The 20,229-nt window shown below is 36.7% G+C and overlaps 1 protein-coding gene across 3 annotated transcripts in view; it reads right to left on the reverse strand.

Annotated features, from left to right (window-relative positions):
• The window catches only part of RNF115 (ring finger protein 115), a 69,750-nt gene that overhangs the window by 16,816 nt on the left and 32,705 nt on the right, over positions 1-20,229 (reverse strand). For all 3 annotated transcript variants that reach the window (XM_020904228.2, XM_070467222.1, XM_020904234.2), the window contains one exon: positions 11,651-11,862. In XM_020904228.2, coding sequence (XP_020759887.1) covers positions 11,651-11,862 — 212 coding nt within the window. The remainder of the gene's footprint in view (positions 1-11,650; positions 11,863-20,229) is intronic.

The raw sequence follows: 20,229 nt of genomic DNA on the forward strand, positions 1-20,229 counted from the left end.
GTGATAAAATTACGTCTAAAACAATGTACATACCTTAATTTTAAAATATTTCATTGTTTAAAAATGCTAACCATCATCTGAACCTTCAGCAAGTTAGTAGTAATACCAAAGACCACTGATCAAAGCTCACCACAGCAAATACAATAATGAAAAAGTTTAAAATATTACGAGAATTACCAAAATGTGACAGAGACATGAAGTGAGCAAATGCAGTTGAAAAAATGGCACTGAGAAATTTGTTGGATACAGGGTTGCCACAAACCTTCAATTTGTAAAAAATGGACCATCTGCTAAGTGTAATAAAGCAAAGTGCAATGAAAATTGCGGAGCTGTACAGCTGGCCCTCTGTACCCACAGGTTCTGCATCTGTGAACTACTGAGGGGAGGGGGGAAACTCAAGAAAGCTCCAAAAAGCAAAACTTGAATTTGCTGTTCACCACCAACTATTTATATAGCATTTACATTGTTTAAAGTGTTAAGTGCTAAGTAACCTAAAGATGACTTAAAGTATACAGAAGGATGTACTATAGGTTATTTGCAAATACTGTTTTCTATCAGAGATGTGAGTTCTCAGAGTTGGGGACCAGCAGGGGGCACAGGGTGTCCTGGAACCAATCCGTCCAACAGATACTGAGGGATGACTAACTAGAACAGTTAATCACATACTTGAATTAACCAATAAGTAAGTGGTAATAATCAAGTTTGAGACAGAGACAGAGAGAAAGACTCTAGTTCCCTGAGGCTCTAAAACAGACCCTATATAAATACTTGGAACTGCCAGGGACACCTCAGGGGATCAGCTGCTGATTTCGCCTTTATCAGCTGCTTACTCTCCAGAAGTGAGATGCAGGTTCCATCTCAGCAGCTCAAGGTGACCCCAGTAAGTGTATTAGCTGATGTCAGGAAATTATCTTCAATAGATACATACACAGTATTTACAGTGACTTTTTTTAAACAAATACTTTCTTGTTAAAGTAACAGGAGCTAAAAGGGGTGGGGGAAGAGGTTTATGTATTTAATTTTAGCAACCCACAGAAGAGAAAAATAAATCCACAGGGTCTGGAAGGGAAGATAAATGCTAAAATCAGATAAGAGTATTCACTTAAGTCTCCAGAGCTATATTCTCTCTAGGTTTTGCTCCTAGCTCCCTTCTCAGTCTCCTCTACTTATTCTTCCTACCTTCCAAACTTCTAATCAAGGAGGGCTCAGAGCTCAATTCCCTGAGCTCTTCTATTTTCTATCTTAACTCTTTTGGCAATTTCATCCAGTTTTATATTTAAGTACCATATATAGGCAACAACTTCCAGGTTTTATCTCCAGCCAAGACCTCTCCCTACTCAACATCATCACCTGAATGTGTAGTAAGAGCCTCAAACTTATTATGTCCAAAACTGAACTCTTAGATCTTCTCCCCTAAACCCGTCCCTTCTAGCATTCCCCATCTTAGCTGATGGTGGCTCCATTTTTCTAGTTGTTCAGACAAAAACCTTTATGTCATCCTTAACTCTTCTTTCTGTTACACCTCATATCCAATCTGCCAGTAAATCCTATCATGCCCAATGTCAATCTTTACCTAGAATCCAACTTTTTTTTTAAACTAACCCTCATCCAAGCCACTGGCATCTCTAACTTTAATGCAACAGCCTCCTAACTGGTTTCTCTGCTTCTGTCTTTGCCCCCGTGCCCCTTGTACACACACATGCCACTCGCCATTCTCTTACCAACACAGCAGTCACAATGGTCATTTAAAGGTGTAAGTTAGACCATGCCATTCCTCTACTGTAAAACTCCTACTGGACTTCCACTGCACTCAGAATAAAAGCCTTTATAATAGCCTACCAGTCTCTACATGATCTCAGACTCACCTCCTGATCTCTGGCCCCAACAAGTTCTCTGTGACCTCATCTCCTACTATTCCCCTCACTTATTCTGCTCTCTCTACATCAGACTCTCCTTGTTGGTACCTTCCTAGCTCATTCCCTCATTTCTTTTATGTCTATTTAAATATGTTCTGAATAAGGCCTTTGCTGACTATACTTTTTGAAGCTTCACTTCTCCCACACTCCCAAACTCCCTCCCCTTTTTCTTTTCCATATCATTTACTGCTGTTTAACACTCTAATGGTTAGGTTTATTTTGCTTGTCTGTCATCCCCCATTAGTATTTAAATTCCACAAGGGCAATCTTTTTTTTTTTTTTTTTTTTTTACTGTTTTGTTGACTAATGTAGTATGCCCAACATCCTGAATAGCACTTGGCAGTAATACACAAACGCTTATTGAATGACTTAAGAGACCTTAAGATGGGGCCCAATCAGATAGTCATTGAAAAATATATTCAATCTATGAAGATTTAAAAAAGAGATTATAAAATAAGTATAGTATGATTCCTTTTCAACTATATAGATGTAGGTATCTCATATATACTTATGTAAAAGGTCTACATGATTATGTATCAAGAAACAACTGTGGCTAATTTCTGGGTAATGCTGTTTTTTCAACCCAAGCCAAAAAACAAAACAAAATAAACCTACTATTTTTAAATAACAGAAAAAGTCAATTCTAAAAATTTGAGTGTGAGCAGTGGTCAGTAAACAATGGTCCCAGAACCTAGGGTTAACTTCAGGAGAACATATTTTAGGTTGAAAACCTGACAAGCAGGATAAAAAGTTATACTACTTCTCAAATCAATAGGACAAACTGTTATCAGGAAGAAGCCAAGCCAAAATTTAATCAATAAAAAAACTTATAAAATATGAAATTGTACAGTACTTTCAAAATACTGGGTAACAGTGTAATGATAACTACTGTAAAGTAATAACAATCATGTGGAACAATCTGGGTTGATATGCCCCAAAGATGTGTTCCATTTACATTTACATGAACAAAAAGAAAAAATAAACTGAACTTAAAACTTCCTAAGTTTTACTTACTGACACACTAATATGTGTTCCTTACAAGGAAAATTTTGAGAAAGTTAGGCAAATGCTTAATTCTTTTTTTCCCCTAATTGTCAAGACTATAAAACACTATTAAAATTTCTTTAAGTATTTTGAAACAGTCACAATCCCACCAACTACAAATATCATCATTCTTGCCATATTCTGGCTCCAATATTTAACTGGCTTCATATCTTCAGGCAATTTACCTAACCTCTCTGTGCCTCAGTTTCTACTGTAAAATGGAATATTCATAGTAACTTATCCAGAGTTATAATGAAGATTAAACAAATAATTGTAAAGCACTCAAACTACTATCTGGCACAAAGTCTTAGCTATTATTACTACTAATTCATATGTTCCATTTACCTCTTAGAAACATAATTACAATTATTCATTCATTCAACACAAACATAAAGTGTGTGTGTTGTGTGTTTGTGCTCAGTGGTGTCTGACTTTGTGAATTCATGGACTGGAGTCTGCCAGGCTCCTTTGTCCATGGGATTTCCCAGGAAAGAATGTTGGAGTGGGTTACCACTTCTTTCTCCAGAAGATTCATTCAACACAAATATATACAGTATTCACTATAAAACAGACACTAACTAGAAGCTGGGAATACAAATATGAATAAAATGCCACCCTAAACCACTGATCCCAGAAGTAACTGAAAAGGTTGTAACAGATCTGGTCCCCTAAAAGATGCTAGGCCCAGATAAAAATTACAGGTAACTTTTATCAAACCTTTAAAAGATAGATAATTCCTGATTTAAACTATTCTCAACCATAAAAACAAACCAAGATTTCCCAGTTTATTTTACCAAACTAAAATAACCCTGATACCAAAATCTGATAAAGATTATACAAGAAAATTACCAGCTTCCCAAAAATCCTAAAAAAGATTAGGAAGAAATCAACTCCAACAATGCATTAAAAGATCAATGCTTCTTTTACAAAGTAGTTTTTAATCAAAGTCTGATGAATTCATAGTGTTCATTCAATGTTAGAAAATCTATTAATAAAATGCACTAATTGTTTAAAGGAGAAAAACTATAAGGGTCATCTTCACAGGACTGCAAAGAGCATTTGATAAAATCACTCACCATCCTCAATTAAAAGCCCATAATAAATCAGGAATAAAATAAATGTGACAGTGCACATATTAGGAACCAAAAGCAAATATGTTTAATAAAGAAACACTAATTCACTCTTACTGAAGTCAGGAAGAAGACAAAGATAACTATTAGGTAACTTTGTTTTGATAATAAAGTCAATGCAACAGATAAGAAAAATAATGAGGCATAAACACAGGGAAAAACTATGATCAATATTTGTAAATGATACACCTGTTAATCTAGAAAACTTAGAAAATAAAATGAATAACTATTAGAGCTAATAAGACAACTAAATTAAGGAGCAAGGTGTTGGGTAGCAATCTATCTATCAGTTTAAAAATTAAGTGAAACTATAAAATTTTACTGAATACACCAAAAAAGAACCATACAAACTGAGACATGAGCCATGGGTCCAGATGAGAAGTTTCAATATTATAAAAAGTACCAACTGTCCCCAAATAAATGAAATTCCAATCAAAATTCCAATGGGATAAGAGAAGTCAGAGATTGACAAATTACATTTAAAATTCATTTGAAAGAGTAAATGTAAGAGAAGCACTCAGCAGTTTTTAAAAATGAATAATAATGAAATAGATTTTCACTACTAGTTATCAAATCATACTACAAAACTATAGAAAGTAATTCAGGAAGACATAGGCAAAGGAGCATCCAAAAAAATATCAGATCATAATACAGAATCTAGAGATGAATATGAAACTGTATACATAACAAAGGTAACATTTCAAGTCAGATGGATTATTTAATAAATGATAATGCGAAATAACTTTATACTCATATATTTGGAGGGGACATAGTAACTTAAAAAATGCACAAGAACAATACCACTCAGTACCAGAAGTGTGTGCACAAAACACAGATATCCTCCCTGGAAGTGGATAGAGGCACATATCCACTGGGATAAATGCTCTAATGTTCTTATAAACTTGGAACTACCATTAGCTGTCAATCATTTTACACAGGAGAGCTATCTAATAATGATGCCAACAAAGAGAGGACAGAGACAGATGATGATAATATACTGACCAACCACTTAGATCCATCTAAGAACATCTAATTTACATCAGTGGTCAATACTGCCCCCACACAGCAACTGAGAAATCCAAAGAGACGGTTTTGCTAGATACAATAAATGAGGTAGTACCATTCATACTCAATAGATAGGAAGGAGCAGTACTAGTCATCCTGCCAAGAAATGGGAAGACAGCCGGGAACTGTTTTCCAACATACGTAATTTGTGAACATCCTGCCTGGACATTCATTTGGGGAATGTCTGTTTAGAATTAACTGAATTTTCTAGTAACACATCTACAGTGAAAATTAAGGGAAAATTATACATTCCAACCCCCAGCACTTTCCCAGGAAGTCTTCACCACTTTGGAAAATCCTAACACTAGCAATCACGGGTTCGATCCCTGGGTGGGGAAGATCTCTTGGAGTAGGAAGTGGGAACCCACTCCAGTATTCTTGCCTGGGAAATCCCATGGACAGAGGAGTCTGACAGGCTACAGTCCAGGGGGTCGCAAAGAGTCAGACATGCTGTTTGTGGTAGACGGAGATGGTAGATATTACATTCTCATACCATCTGCCTATCATATTCTTTTTTTTTTAATTATAGACATTTATTCTTTATTTGAAAAATCTATACACATAATCAGAACATATAGCTTAAAATTTCTTTTTAGTGGAAAGGAATCCAAGGTCTCAAGAGCTTTGATAAGCCTGCAACATATTTTCTGGAGATCACTTAACTGAGCCCTTTGAGACTCTGGAACAAAACAGGAGAAAAACTGGTTCAAGAAAATCAGCATTTAAAATTTTGAAATCAAACTACTTATTCTTAATTCTAAACATTCAGAACTGGAAAGAACTGTAACAATTCCTCTTCTGTATTTCCAACATGCTCAGATTTACCCTAGCAAAGAGATGCCTGCTCTACTGGAAGACATAATGCAAACAGAATAAATTAAACAGAAGATGGTAGTATGCTTTTTGGCCACCCATGTGGCTTGTGGGATTTCAGTTCACCGACCAAGGATGGAACGCAGGCCATAGCAGTGAGAGCCCGGAATCCTAACCATTAGGCCACCAGGGAACTCCTGGTGGTATGCTTTTTAAGGAGGACACAATTGATGGCCTGTGGCAAGTTTATAGAATGATAAGGATTTTGAGAGTGGGGATGAGAAAAATAGCTATAGAAAAAGTAAGACTGCAAACAAGAACTTATATTGATAACTGAACTGAGCAATGATATACCTTTAAACAAAGGTGGACCTCATTTACCTAATGTCCAATTTCCATCAGTTTCAATACATACCATTGTGGATACCACTACTGACTACTTTGCATAATCAGGATTCCATAGACCCCATGGAGACATGGAATTCAATGAGAAGCCTTCATCTTTTATGTGAAATTCAAAGGCATTATGAAGACTGAGGTCAACTGAGCTAACCAGATTAACTAGGATTTGTTTCATTTTTAAGAGAACCCTTCTGCAACAGTTCTATTTAATTCTCCTAAAAATGGTGGCACTCTTTTAAACTTTTCTCCTTTCAGAAGCAGCAGGTATATAAATGGGATGCTGGATTAAACCTAAAAATAGGGGCACTGGTCAACTTTCATTATTTTTCTACATATAATCATGGCAAAAGGTTAGGAAATCCCTCTTCCCACTCTACACATTTCTAATCAAAATATAATTTGAAAGTTTGTCCTTGCCAAACTAAAACAGTTACTTAAAAATAAACCAGCAGAGCACTGCATCACCTCAGTAAAGCTGAAGGTCTCATCATACGCACCAACAAATCTACAGGGGTGGTTTCTACACCCCTCTTTTGAAGATTTTATCTCACACCTCTCATACCACACAGCATTTTAAACACTGACATATAACTCCCTAATAAGATAAAGCAAAGATGAAAGTGTTCATAAAGCCAGGGATGAGCAGCTTCCACATGATTTTTAACTCTATAGAGTTTCAGGATTAAGCTGTCAGTAAGGCTTTGATTCATGTTAAATACTGTATGGATGATGTTAATGTCGCCCCCAGGCCCCATTTCCTGGCCTACTCCTTAGAACTATTTCCATGAAAATGTATTTTAAAATAAATAAATAAATAAAGGGGTGTAAAAGATAAAACTATTTATCTTATTAAACACACTATCACTTAAGTCTTCTAATATTATTGCACTTTAATTCTCATAATTTCCCAATGCATTCACGAAGCAATCTGCAGAAAATGTTTTAACAAATTAAAGAGCTTTTTAAATCTGATATTTGTATGTATTTGTGAAATGATTATCACATAAGTCCAGTTAATATTCGTCACCATATAGTTTAAAATTTTTTTAACATGAGAACTTTTAAGACCTGCTCTCTTAGCAATTTCCAAATATGCAATAACATTATTAACTATAGCAGCCACACTGTACATTATATTCCCATGACTTAATTTATAATATAACTGAAAATCTGTCCTTTTTGACACCCTTCACCCATTTCACCCACCTACCACCCTAAAATCCCTCTGGCAACCACCAATCTGTTCTCTGTATCTATGAACCTGGCTAATGAAATTTATTTTTTAAGATTCCACCTATAAGATCATACAGTATTTGTCTTTCTTTGATTTATTTCATGCAGCATAATGCCTGCAAGGTCCATCCATGTTGTTGCAAATGGCAAAATTTCATCCTTTTTCATGGCTGAATAACATACACGCACATATATATATGTATATCACAATTTTTTTTAATCTATTCATCCATCAATGGCTCCTTAGGTTGTTTCCATGTCTTGGCTATGGAAAACAATGCTGCAACAAACATGGGATGCCATGTATCTTTTCATATTTGTGTTTTTGTTTTCTTCAGATAAATACCCAGGAATGGAACTGCTGGATCATAAAGTAGTCCTCCTATTTTTAATTTTTTTGAGAAACCTCCATATTGTTTCCCACAGTGGCTACACCAATTTACATTCCTACCAACAGTGTAAAGGGGTTTGCTCCCTTTTCTCCGCAACCTCATCAACACTTATTTTTTGTCTTTTTGATAACAGCCATTCTAACAGGTATAAGGTGATATTTCACTGTGGTTTTGATTTGTATTCCTCTGATGATTAGTGATGCATGGCATCCTTTCATGTCCTTTCTGGCCATTTGTATGTCTTCTTTGGAAAAATGTCTATTCAGGTCTTCTGCCCATCTTTTAAACAGATTGTTAGGCTATTTGCCCTTCATTTTGTAGATGATTTCCTTTGCTGAGCAGAAGCTTTTTATCCTTTGATGCAGTTCCACTGTTCATTTTTGCTTTTGGAGTCAGATCCAAAAAATCATCACCAAGATCAATGTCAAGGAGCTTACTGCCTATGTTACCTCATATGGATTTTATGGTTTCAGGTCTTATGTACAAGTCTTTAATCTATCTTGAGTTAACGTCTGTGGATGGTATAAGACAATTTCATTCTTTTGCATGTGGTGACTCTCAGCCCCATAATGGCATCTAGCTTTCTCCTCGGCAATAGACTGAAGGCTTTCAGCAAATTTCCACTGCTTAACATCCTGATGGACAGGCCTGCCATAGGATGCATCCTTAGGAAATGTGCATTTACAGCCACTAAAATACACACAAATCCAATATACAACATAATCTCACTTGGCCTTGTATCCCAGTCTATGCACTTTATCAAGCCAAGTGGGGCAGGCAGTCTCACAGAGCTCTGAGAGCTGGCAATACTGTACCCTGAAAAGAAAGTGCATTACATCTACTGATTCTTCCTCTATAGCTCCTGGATGTATTAATACTTGTATCAATACAAGTACCCATCTTGGCTTACCTAACGGCTGCTGCCAGACAGAAAGGCACTATCACTTTCTTAGTGATTCTCCACACAGAAGCAAGCATCTGGTATTTCACAGCCTCCCAAATCAGTCACAGCCAAGTATTTATAAATTTAAAAACATATTTTTTATGTATTACTTTTAGTTCTCTTTTATATTAGTTGGAGAATAATAATATAGGCATAAATGTTTTAATATATTTTATAGGTTATATTATGAACAAATTCTAAATCAGGATAATAAGAAATGATATCATATTTGCTAAAAAAGGAGAGATGTTGGGTCTGATATGGCCAAGAACCACTTGAGTTATATGAACCAACACATTCTAATTTTCTCAAGTTATATTAAATTGAATTTTTATTGCTTATAACAAGAGTTCTGACCATTATAACCAAAAAGCACTAGATAAAAAAATACTGGGAGAAAATATGGGAATATCTTATTTTTTTATTTTTTGTTTTTTGGGAATATTTTAAAATCATGAAATAAGGAGAGAGACTTTCTAAGTATGGTATGAAATCTAAAATATGTAATATGTAAACAATATATAAAAAAAATAAAAAAATAAAATCACTTGAAAAAGTAAAAAAATATATATATATATAAAAGATTAAGATCTTTGCTACATAGAGAGAACCCCTATAACAATTTTTTAATTCCATAATAAGAAAACCAAGCAAAGAATATTAATAAACAATTCATAAAAGAAAAAATATAAACACCTAATAATTATATGAAAATAAGCTTAATCAAATGAAAAAATTAAAAAGACATAGAAAGTAATATTTAGCATATTACTAGCATATTTTTGTCTATCAGATCATGAAAGATAAAGACTGATAACAGTTTGATAAGGATATTCTGTATATTTCAAATACTGTTGGTAAGAATATAATGCTATAGTCTTTCAGAAGAGCAACTGAACAGTATCAATTTTCAAATGGTCATATCCTTTGACCCAGCTATTTCTCTCTTAGAATTTTATACTCCAGCAAGAAGATTTCAGAAAAACATCTACTTTCTGCTTCACTGACTATGCAAAAGCCTTTGACTGCATGGATCACAACAAACTGGAAAATTCTTAGAGACTGGAATACCAGACCATCTTACATGTTTCCTGAGAAACCTGCATGCAGGTCAAGAAGTAACAGTTAGAACCAGACATGGAACAACAGATTAGTTCAAAAATTGGGAAAGGAGTACATCAGGCTGTGTATTGTCATCAGGCTTTTTTAACTTATATGGAGAGTACATTATGTGAAACGCTGGGCTGGATGAATCACAAGCTGGAATCAAGATTGCTGGGAGAAATATCAACAAACTCAGATATGCAGATGATACCACCTTAATGGCAGAAAATGAAGAGGAACTAAAGAGCCTCTTGATGAAGGTGACAGAGGACAGATGGCTTAAAAATCAACATTCAAAAAACTAAAATCATGGCATCTGGTCCCATCACTTCATGGCAAATGGATGGAGGAAAAGTGGAAACAGTAAACAGTGACAGATTTTATTTTCTTGGGCTCCAAATCACTGTGGACGGTGACTGCAGCCAAGAAATTAAAAGACACTCCTTGGAAGAAAAGTTATGACAAACTTAGACAGCATATTGAAAAGCAAAGACATCACTTAGGTGACAAAGGTCTGTATAGTCAAAGCTATTGTTTTTCCAGTAATCATGTATGGATGTGAGAGCTGGACCATAAAGAAGGCTGAGTGCCAAAGAATCAATGCTTTTGAACTGTGGTGTTGGAGAACACTCTTGAGAGTCCCTTGGACAGCAAGGAGATCAAACTGGTCAATCCTAAAGGAAATCAACCAAGAATATTCATCACAAGGACTCATGCTGAAGTTGAAGCTCCAACACATGGCCACCTGATACGAAGAGCCGACTCTGGGAAAGATCCTGATGCTGGGAAAGACTGAGGGCAGGAGAAGGGGGTGACAGAGAATGAGATGGTTGGATGTCACTACAGACTCAATGGACCTGAGTTTGAGCAAACTCCAGGAGAAGCACAGAGAAGACTGGCATGCTATAGTTCATGGAGTTGCAGAGTCAAACATGATTTAGCCATTGAACAATAACAAAATGAGAACAGCAACAACACCTACCATTTTACATGGATTAAATGAGATAAGTAGAAAAAGCACAAAGCACAATGCTATGCATATGGCAAACACTTAAAAATTTAGTGTTTATCATTCCTACTAAATGGCATCCATGAGATCAAGGACCACTATCTGTTTTGCTCACCATCATAATCCCCAGTATCCAGTAAAGTGTCCCAACATAAAAGACACTCAATAAGTATTCGTTGAGTGAATGTTTTGCAATCACAAGATTCTATCTTTCTATTAAATTTCATATTAACTCCATCACTCCAATTTATTGAGGTCTTTTTGAATCCTAATGTTATCCAATATATCCGCTACCTCTTTCAGTATCTTCTGAAACTTTGATAAACATATCACCTAGATATTTATCTGAAATATTAATAAAAATGTTAACTAGAGACCTATGTAATCAGTTTTATCATCTTTCAGTTTATCATCATTGGTAAACTGGTACTAGTTGAGTATAGACATTCAATTTGGCTTCATTTTCATTCTGCATATATATTTTCATCTTGTCCACAAAGATAGTAAGTATGAAAATCTTATATCAATTAGATTATGTCAATATGTCCTTCACTGAAACTACCCTTAAAAAGAATTTAAAATAACAACTGAGTACTCACCTTTCAAAAGCTGGGGATCTCTCAGGACGAGTACTTCCTCGAGATCTGTATCTCTGAGTCATTGACAGCCGTGGAGGCCGACTTGGACCCCAGAAGTCAGAGTGAGTTTGGTGACTCCTCTCATTGGCTCTGTTATCTTGGTCCAGTAGACTGCTACTTAGAAAGGGTCTAAAATCTTGGAAAAACATCGTGGGGTCCAAACGGTCCCAGAACTAGTAAAAACCAAAAATAAACAACATGTTACTTGTTTCAAGAAAAGGTGACAAAGGAAACAGGATGAAAAAAATATTGAAAAAAAGATAGGATTAATTTTTAAGACTTCAAAATTCAGCAGTTCCAAATTTTAAAAATGTATGCTTCCCAATTTCATGGAAGAAAAAAGAGAAGTCTTTCAAGTGTATGCACAGGGGGAAGATTTTGTATACCAAGAAATAATTCCCTTCATACAGAAAGAAGTCAATGGCCAGACCTTAATACTGAGCTCATAGCCACATGGCTCTGACCAGTTTCCCACACTGAAATAAAAAACATGAGCCAAAGGTTGATCATGAACTTCTGTCCTAAGTACAATCAATCATCTAGATCAACATTATAACCTTGTGTATTGTAACAATGACATCCACATTTCTACCATAGAATAACCTAAGATTAAATAAAATGGATGTATACACTGTGGGGGAAAAAAAAAGCATCAACACTACAAAGTGAAGACAGATGTCTATAAAATACTTAACTTATAGAAGGTGCATGAGAAATCTGTGTCAAAGCTGTGCCAAAGCAGTGCAAGAAGGTCTGATAAGGCCATTCTATTGTACACACTTTTTACTAAAAGTGCATTGGCATGGGATAGGCATGTCTAGGGGCAAGGGGGAAGGGGTTTGTTGGGTTTTGCCAAGGAATCACTAAACAAAGAGTAAGAGGGGAAAAATCCAAGTCACCTCTAAAATAATTTAAATTTTATTTATTTGGGCATCAGATATTTCAAGAGCTCCACAGAACACAACTTACTGCACTCCATCCAACCAAGTACATAACTCTGGTCACATCCTGGTCTTTTCATGTTGTTTTGAAGTTTTAAATAAAATAAAAAGAACCTAATTATTTATTGTATTTTAGTAAGTTACTAAAATATTAAACTACTCAGTACATGACCTTAGATCCTAAAATCCTCACAGCTCCTCCACCCCAGACTGATCTTTCTTCCAGAGACCCATACTAGCAACAGCCTCCTTTAGAAATACTCAGAGAAGGGTTAGCAGCTCAGTTGCACATTAAGCTAAGCTGATTCCAGGACCATTTCTAGTCTCAATCTACCTTCCAATAATTTGTCACATCAATTCTTGAAGTTAAGGGGTTTGTTTAGGTTTGTCGATAACATTTTTTGCTAATTTTTCCAATTTATAATTTCTGCTTTATTTTCAAAGATGCTTTCTCCCTTTTTAGTTAAAAATATGCAATAAATATAAATTATAAAAATGCAAGTGCAGAATATAAAATACAAAGTACAATATAGCTTCCATTCTCTCATCTGTGACCAAACCCTACCCCTAATTCCAAAGAACTACTGAGAGGTTAATTTGGTATGCAGAATTCCAGTTTTTGTTTTTGTTTTTCTTGAGAGGGAATTGTTAAATTTTTATCTTTTGTTTTCCTTTTTATATTTTATGACTTCGTTGTTGTTGTTTGTTATAGTTCTAGAACACAGGCGCCATTCCACTAATAGAAACTGAGAGAACATAGAGACAGAACTATCTGATGAATACACACAATGACTAGAAAAGAAATATTAAGAGACTTTCAGTTTATGAAAAGTTTACCTTAGTTTATGAAAAGACTTATTTTACCTCTGAGAAATCATCCCCCCAAATAGGTCCTATATTAACAACTGCAAAAACTAAACAAACCCAAATGAAACAAAAGCAAATAAAACTTCAAAACATTAAAATACAGTGCAAAAAAATGGTATGACAAATTTAAGTCATTTTCCAGCCTTTCAATCAATAAAAGGCTGTGACTGTGTCTTTCTTTGGATTCAGGTCCTCCTTTTAAAATTATGGCCTAAAGCCCTTGCCCCAAATGATGGGGAGGCTGAGGAGGGGGTTAAACGGAGCAGTGGAACACCCAGTCTGTGACATCTGACAGCATGCACATTCACAGTGGGCCAGCACAGCAATGGCGACACTCCCCTATTCTCACTGGTAAAGCTTTAGAATTCCAGATCTTTAAATATATATGTGTACATACATTCACCAGTTTTTACAAACATACACACACATTTATTCAACAAATACTTACTGAGCATGTACTATATCCCAATCACTTTCTGGGAATGATTAGAATAGAGCGATTAACAAGATGTCAAAAAACAAATAAGAACTTGTGCCCTAAAAGATTTCATTTTCAAGTGGAAAGAGCAACACTCTCCCTCCCTCCAAAAAAAAACAATGCCATGAAAGGAAAAAAAGGCTTCCAATGAATAACTCAGAACACACAAAGGCATATCATTCTTTTCAACAACAGCACAGTATGGATGTTTTATGTTTTATATAGTCTTTAACATTTCTTATTATAATATATAGCATTTGACACATGTAAAATGACACAATAAATGAGGTATAAGAAAATAAAACAGGACTTCCCTGGTGGCGATAAGAATCGACCTGCCAATGCAGGAAACATGGGTTCCATCCCTCGTCTGAGAAGATCCCACATGCTGTGAACCAACAAGTTCCGTGCGCCACAACCACCGAGGCCCACATGCCCTAGAGCCTGTACTCCACAAGAGAAGCCAACACAATGAGAAGCCTGTGCACCGCAGCAAGGAGTAGACCCAGTTCTCCGTCAACTAGAGAAAGCCTGCACACAGCAATGAAGGCCCAGCGCAAACAAAAAAAGTAAAAATAAATAAATTAAAATTTTTAAAAAAGAAAACATATGGTCATGTAACCATCTCTTAGCTCATATGACCAAAACCACTGAAACCCTTTGTCCCTCCCTCCTCCAACCTCCAGGGATAACCACTACCCTCAATTTTTTCTTTTCCATTCCTTAAATAGTTTTACCACAAATATACATATCCATAAATAAAATGTGCCTTATGAATTAATATGAAAGTGCCTAATGAAAGCACTTGCTTTTCTGTCTCCACACATTTATTTTCACACACACTTTATGCCACACTTTTTAAAATCTTTTCTTCCCTCAATAAACATAAGGACATACTGTTCCCAGTTTTTTGCCATTACAAACAGCCAGTGTGAACATTCTTATATATGTTTTCTGCTATAAAGACAGGGAGTTTCTGTTAGTGGTCTATACAACTTTATATATGGTCTATATTAATGCCATATTGTTTTCCAAAGTGGTTGAACCAATTTACACATCCACCATGAGTGTTGAAGGGTTTCCACTGTATCAAATCCTGGCGAACACTTGATAATAGGGCTTTTTTAAAAAAATAGTTTTTACCAGTCTTCAAGACAGAAAACAACTGTTATCACCTAGAGGTTTCTCTTTCTGTTTTCTGTGTATAAGAATCTACAAGGGGTTGATTTTTTAAATGTGTATTTTTCTATCCTACTGCAGAAAGTAAACTCAACAGGTCTATAGTAAGCCTGAAAGACTCCCTTCAGCATTTCTTGTATAGATGGTATAAACCATATAGTAATGAACTCCCTCAGCTACTGTTTATCTGGGAATGCCTTAATATCTCCTTCATTCTTGAAGACAGTTTGATTGGATTTAGAATTTCAAGGTGGCCATTTTTTTCTTTCAACACTTTAAATATGTTATCTCACTGCCTTCTCAGTGCAGTTCAGTTCAGTCGCTCAGTCGTGTCCAACTCTTTGCGATCCCATGCACTGCAGCACACCAGGCCTCCCTGTCCATCACCAACTCCCAGAGTTTACTCAAATTCATGTCCATTGAGCTGGTGATGCCATCCAATCATCTCATCCTCTGTCGTACCCTTTTCCTTCTGCCTTCAATCTTTCCCAGCATCAGGGTCTTTTCAAATGAGTCAGTTCTTCATATCAGGTGGCCAAAGGGTTTGAGTTTCAGCTTCAACATCAGTCCTTCCAATGAATATTCAGGATTGGTTTCCTTTATGATGGACTGGTTGGATCTCCTTGCAATCCAAGGGACTCTCAAGAGTCTTCCCCAACACCACAGTTCAAAAGCATCAATTCTTCGGCACTCAGCGTTCTTTACCGTCCATCTATACTATACTATCCTCTCACATCCACACATGACTACTGTAAAAACCATAGCTCTGACGAGATGGACCTTTGTTGGCAAAGTAATGTCTCTGCTTTTTAATATGCTGTCTAGTTTGGTCATAACTTTTCTTCCAAGGAGTAAGTTACTTTTAATTTCATGACTGCAGTCATCATCTGCAGTGATTTTGGAGGCCAAAAAACTAAGTCTGCCACTGCTTCCCCATCTATTTGCCATGAAGTGATGGGACCGGATGCCATGATCTTTGTTTTCTGAATGTTGAGCTTTAAGCCATCTTTTTCACTCTCCTCTTTCACTTTCATCAAGAGGCTCTTTAGTTCCTCTTCACTTTCTGCCATAAGGGTGGTGTCATATGCATATGTGAGGATATTTCTCCAGGCAATCTTGATTCCAGCTTGTGCTTCATCCAGCCCAGCGTTTCTCATGATGTACTCTGCATATAAGTTAAATAAGCACGGTGACAATATACAGCCTTGACGTACTCCTTTTCCTATTTGGAACCAGTCTGCTGTTCTACATCCAGTTCTAACTGTTGCTTCCTGACCTACATAGAGATTTCTCAAGAGGCAGGTCAGGTGGTCTGATATTCGCATCTCTTGAAGAATTTTCCACAGTTTATTGTGATCCACACAGTCAAAGGCGTTGGCATAGTCAATAAAGCAGAAATAGATGTTTTTCTGGAATTCTCTCGCTGTTTTGATGATCCAGCGGATGTTGGCAATTTGATCTCTGGTTCCTCTGCCTTTTCTAAAACCAGCTTGAACATCTGGAAGTTCACGGTTCATGTATTGTTGAAGCCTGGCTTGGAGAATTTTGAGCATTACTTTACTAGCATGTGAGATGAGTGCAATTGTGCGGTAGTTTGAGAATCCTTTGGCATTGCCTTTCTTTGGGACTGGAATGAAAACTGACTTTCTCCAGTCCTGTGGCCACTGCTGAGTTTTCCAAATTTGCCTTCATAGAGTACAGCACTTTCACAGCATCATCTTTTAGGATTTGAAATAGATTAGCTCGAATTCCACCACCTCCACTAGCTTTGTTCGTAGTGATGCTCCCTAAGGCGCACTTGACTTCACACTCCATGATGTCCGGCTCTAGGTGAGTGATCATACCATCGTGATTATCTGGGTCGTGAAGATCTTTTTTGTACAGTTCTTCTGTGTTTTCTTGCCACCTCTTCTTAGTATCTTCTGCTTCTGTTAGGTCCATACCATTTCTGTCCTTTATTGAGCCCATCTTTGCATGAAATATTCCCTTAGTATCTCTCATTTTCCTGAAGTGATCTCTAGTCTTTCCCATTCTGTTATTTTCCTCTATTTCTTTGCACTGATCACTGAGGAAGGCTTTCTTCTCTCTCCTTGTTATTCTTTGGAACTCTGCATTCAAATGGGTATATCTTTCCTTTTCTCCTTTGCTTTTCGCTTCTCTTCTTTTCAGAGCTATTTGTAAGGCCTCCTCAGACAGCCATTTTATTTTTTTGCATTTCTTTTTCTTGGGGATGGTCTTGATCCCTGTCTCCTGTACAATGTCACGAACCTCCGTCCATAGTTCATCAGGCTCTCTGTCTGTCAGATCCAGTCCCTTAACTCTGTTTCTCACTTCCACTGCGTAATCATTAAGGATTTGATTTAGGTCACACCTGAATGGTCCAGTGGTTTTCCCTACTTTCTTCAATTAAGTCTGAATTTGGCAATAAGGAGTTCATGATCTAAGCCACAGTCAGCTCCCGGTCTTCTTTTTGCTGACTGTACAGAGCTTCTCCATCTTTGGCTGCAAAGAATATAATCAGTCTGATTTCAGTATTGACCATCTGGTGATGTCCATGTGTAGAGTCTTCTCTTGTGTTGTTGGAAGAGGGTGTTTGCTGTGACCAGTGCGTTCTCTTGGCAAAACTCTATTAGCCTTTGCCCGCTTCATTCCTTACTCCAAGGCCAAATTTGCCTGTTACTCCAGGTGTTTCTTGACTTCCTACTTTTGCATTCCAATCCCCTATAATGAAAAGGACATGGTTTTGGGGTGTTAGTTCTAGAAGGCCTTGTAGGTCTTCATAGAACTGTTCAACTTGAGCTTCTTCAGCATTATTGGTCGGGGCATAGACTTGGTTTACCGTGATATTGAATGATTTACCTTGGAAATGAACAGAGATTAGTCTGTCATTTTTGAGATTGCATCCAAGTACTGCATTTCGGAGTCTTCTGTTGACTATGATGGCTACTCCATTTCTTCTAAGGGATTCCTGCCCACAGTAGTAGATATAGTTGTCATCTGAGTTAAATTCACCCATTCCAGTCCATTTTAATTCACTGATTCCTAAAATGTCAACTTTCACTCTTGCCATCTCCTGTTTGACTACTTCCAATTTACCGTGATTCATGGACCTAACATTCCAGGTTCCTATGCAATTTTGCTCTTTACAGCATCAGACCTTGCTTCTATCACCAGTCACATCCACAATTGGGTACTGTTTTTGCTTTAGCTCCGTCTCTTCTTTCTTTCTGGAGTTATTTCTCCACTGATCTCCAGGAGCATATTGGGCACCTACTGACCTGGGGAGTTCCTCTTTCAGTGTCCTATCTTTTTGCCATTTTATACTGCTCGTGCGGTTCTCAAGGCAACAATACTGAAGTGGTTTGCCATTCCGTTTTCCAGCGGACCACATTTTGTCAGTACTCTCCATCATGACCCATCCGTCTTGGGTGGCCCTACAAGGCATGGCTCATAGTTTCACTGAGTTAGACAAGGCTGTGGTCCATGTGATCAGATTGGTTAGTTTTCTGTGATTGTGGTTTTCAGTCTATCTGCCCTCTTGGAGAAGGATAAGAGGCTTATGGAAGTTTCCTGATGGGAGAGACTGACAGAGGGGGAAACAGGGTCTTGTTCTGATGGGTGGGGCCATACTCAGTAAATCATTAATCCAATTTTCTGTTGATGGGTGGAGCTGTGTTAATATAAAAACTAAATATTTTTTTTAAAAAAATGTATTGAAGTATAGCTGATTTGCAATGTTGTGTTAGTTTCAGGTATAAGCAAAGTGATTCAGTTATATATGTTTATATATGTGTATATGTGTAATATATGTATGTATATGTGCATATATAGACATATATCTCCCTGTTTTTTATCTATTTTATATATAGCTTTGTTATCAGTTAATCCCAAACTCCTAATTTATCCTTTCCCCTTTGGTAGTTTGTTTTCTATGTGGGTCTGTTTTGTAAATAAATTCACTCATATCTTTTTTTAGATTCTGCATATAAGTGATATTATATGATATTTGTCTTTCTCTGTCTGACTTACTTCACATGAAAATTTCTAGGTCCATCCTAGAAATTGGTACAAATGTTGGTACAAATGCATTATTATTTTTAAATGGCCGGGTAGTATTTTACATTGTGCATGTGTATATGTGCGTGTGTACCTCACATCTTCTTTATCCTTTCATCTGTCAGTGGACATTTAGGTTGCTTTCATGTCTTGGCTACTGTAAGTAGTGCTGCTGTGAACACTGGAGTGCATACATCTTTTCAAATTAGACTTTTTGTCTTTTACAGATATATGCCCAGGAATGAGATTGCTTGATCATATGGTAATTCTATTTTTAGTTTTATGGTTTTTTTTTTTAAGATTATTTCTTCTTGGTTGTGCTTGGTCTTCATTGCTATGCACAGGCTTTCTCTAGTTGCGGATAGCAGGGGCTACTCTCTAGTTTCAGTACGTGGGCTTCTCATTACGGAGGCTTCTCTTGTCGAGGAGCACAGGCTCTAGGGTACGCAGGTTTCAGTAGTTACGAAGCACGAGCTCAGTAGTTGTGGCTAGGTTCTAAAGGGCTGGCTTAGTAGTTGTGGTGCATGGGCTTGGTCGGCCCACAGCATGTGGGATCTTCCTGAACAGGGATCAAACCCATGTCCCCTGCACTGGCAGGCAGATTCTTAACCCCCAGACCACCAGGGAAGCCCTACTTTTAGTTTTTTAAGGAATCTCCATACTGTTCTCCAAAGTGGCTGCACCAATTTACATTCCCATAAACAGTGTGAGAGTGTTCCCTTTTCTCTACACCCTTTTTAGCATTTATTATTTGTAGACTTGTTCGTGATAGCTATCACTGTGGTTTTGATTTTCATTTCTGTAATAATTAGTAATGCTGAACATCTTTTCATATGCCTATTGGTCATCTATATATACATATGTCTTCTTTGGATAAATATTTGAAATTTTTGATTAGAAGAAAAATTAAGCACCAAACTCATAATATCAATAATCTGCATTGATAATTACACATGAATTATTGCATCTAACATTTGTAAAAATTCTGAAGGAACCCAAGCTTAGAAGCAGCTTCAACA

Source organism: Odocoileus virginianus, chromosome 5 (assembly GCF_023699985.2).
Source record: "Odocoileus virginianus isolate 20LAN1187 ecotype Illinois chromosome 5, Ovbor_1.2, whole genome shotgun sequence".
Classification (NCBI taxonomy): Eukaryota; Metazoa; Chordata; class Mammalia; order Artiodactyla; family Cervidae; genus Odocoileus; species Odocoileus virginianus.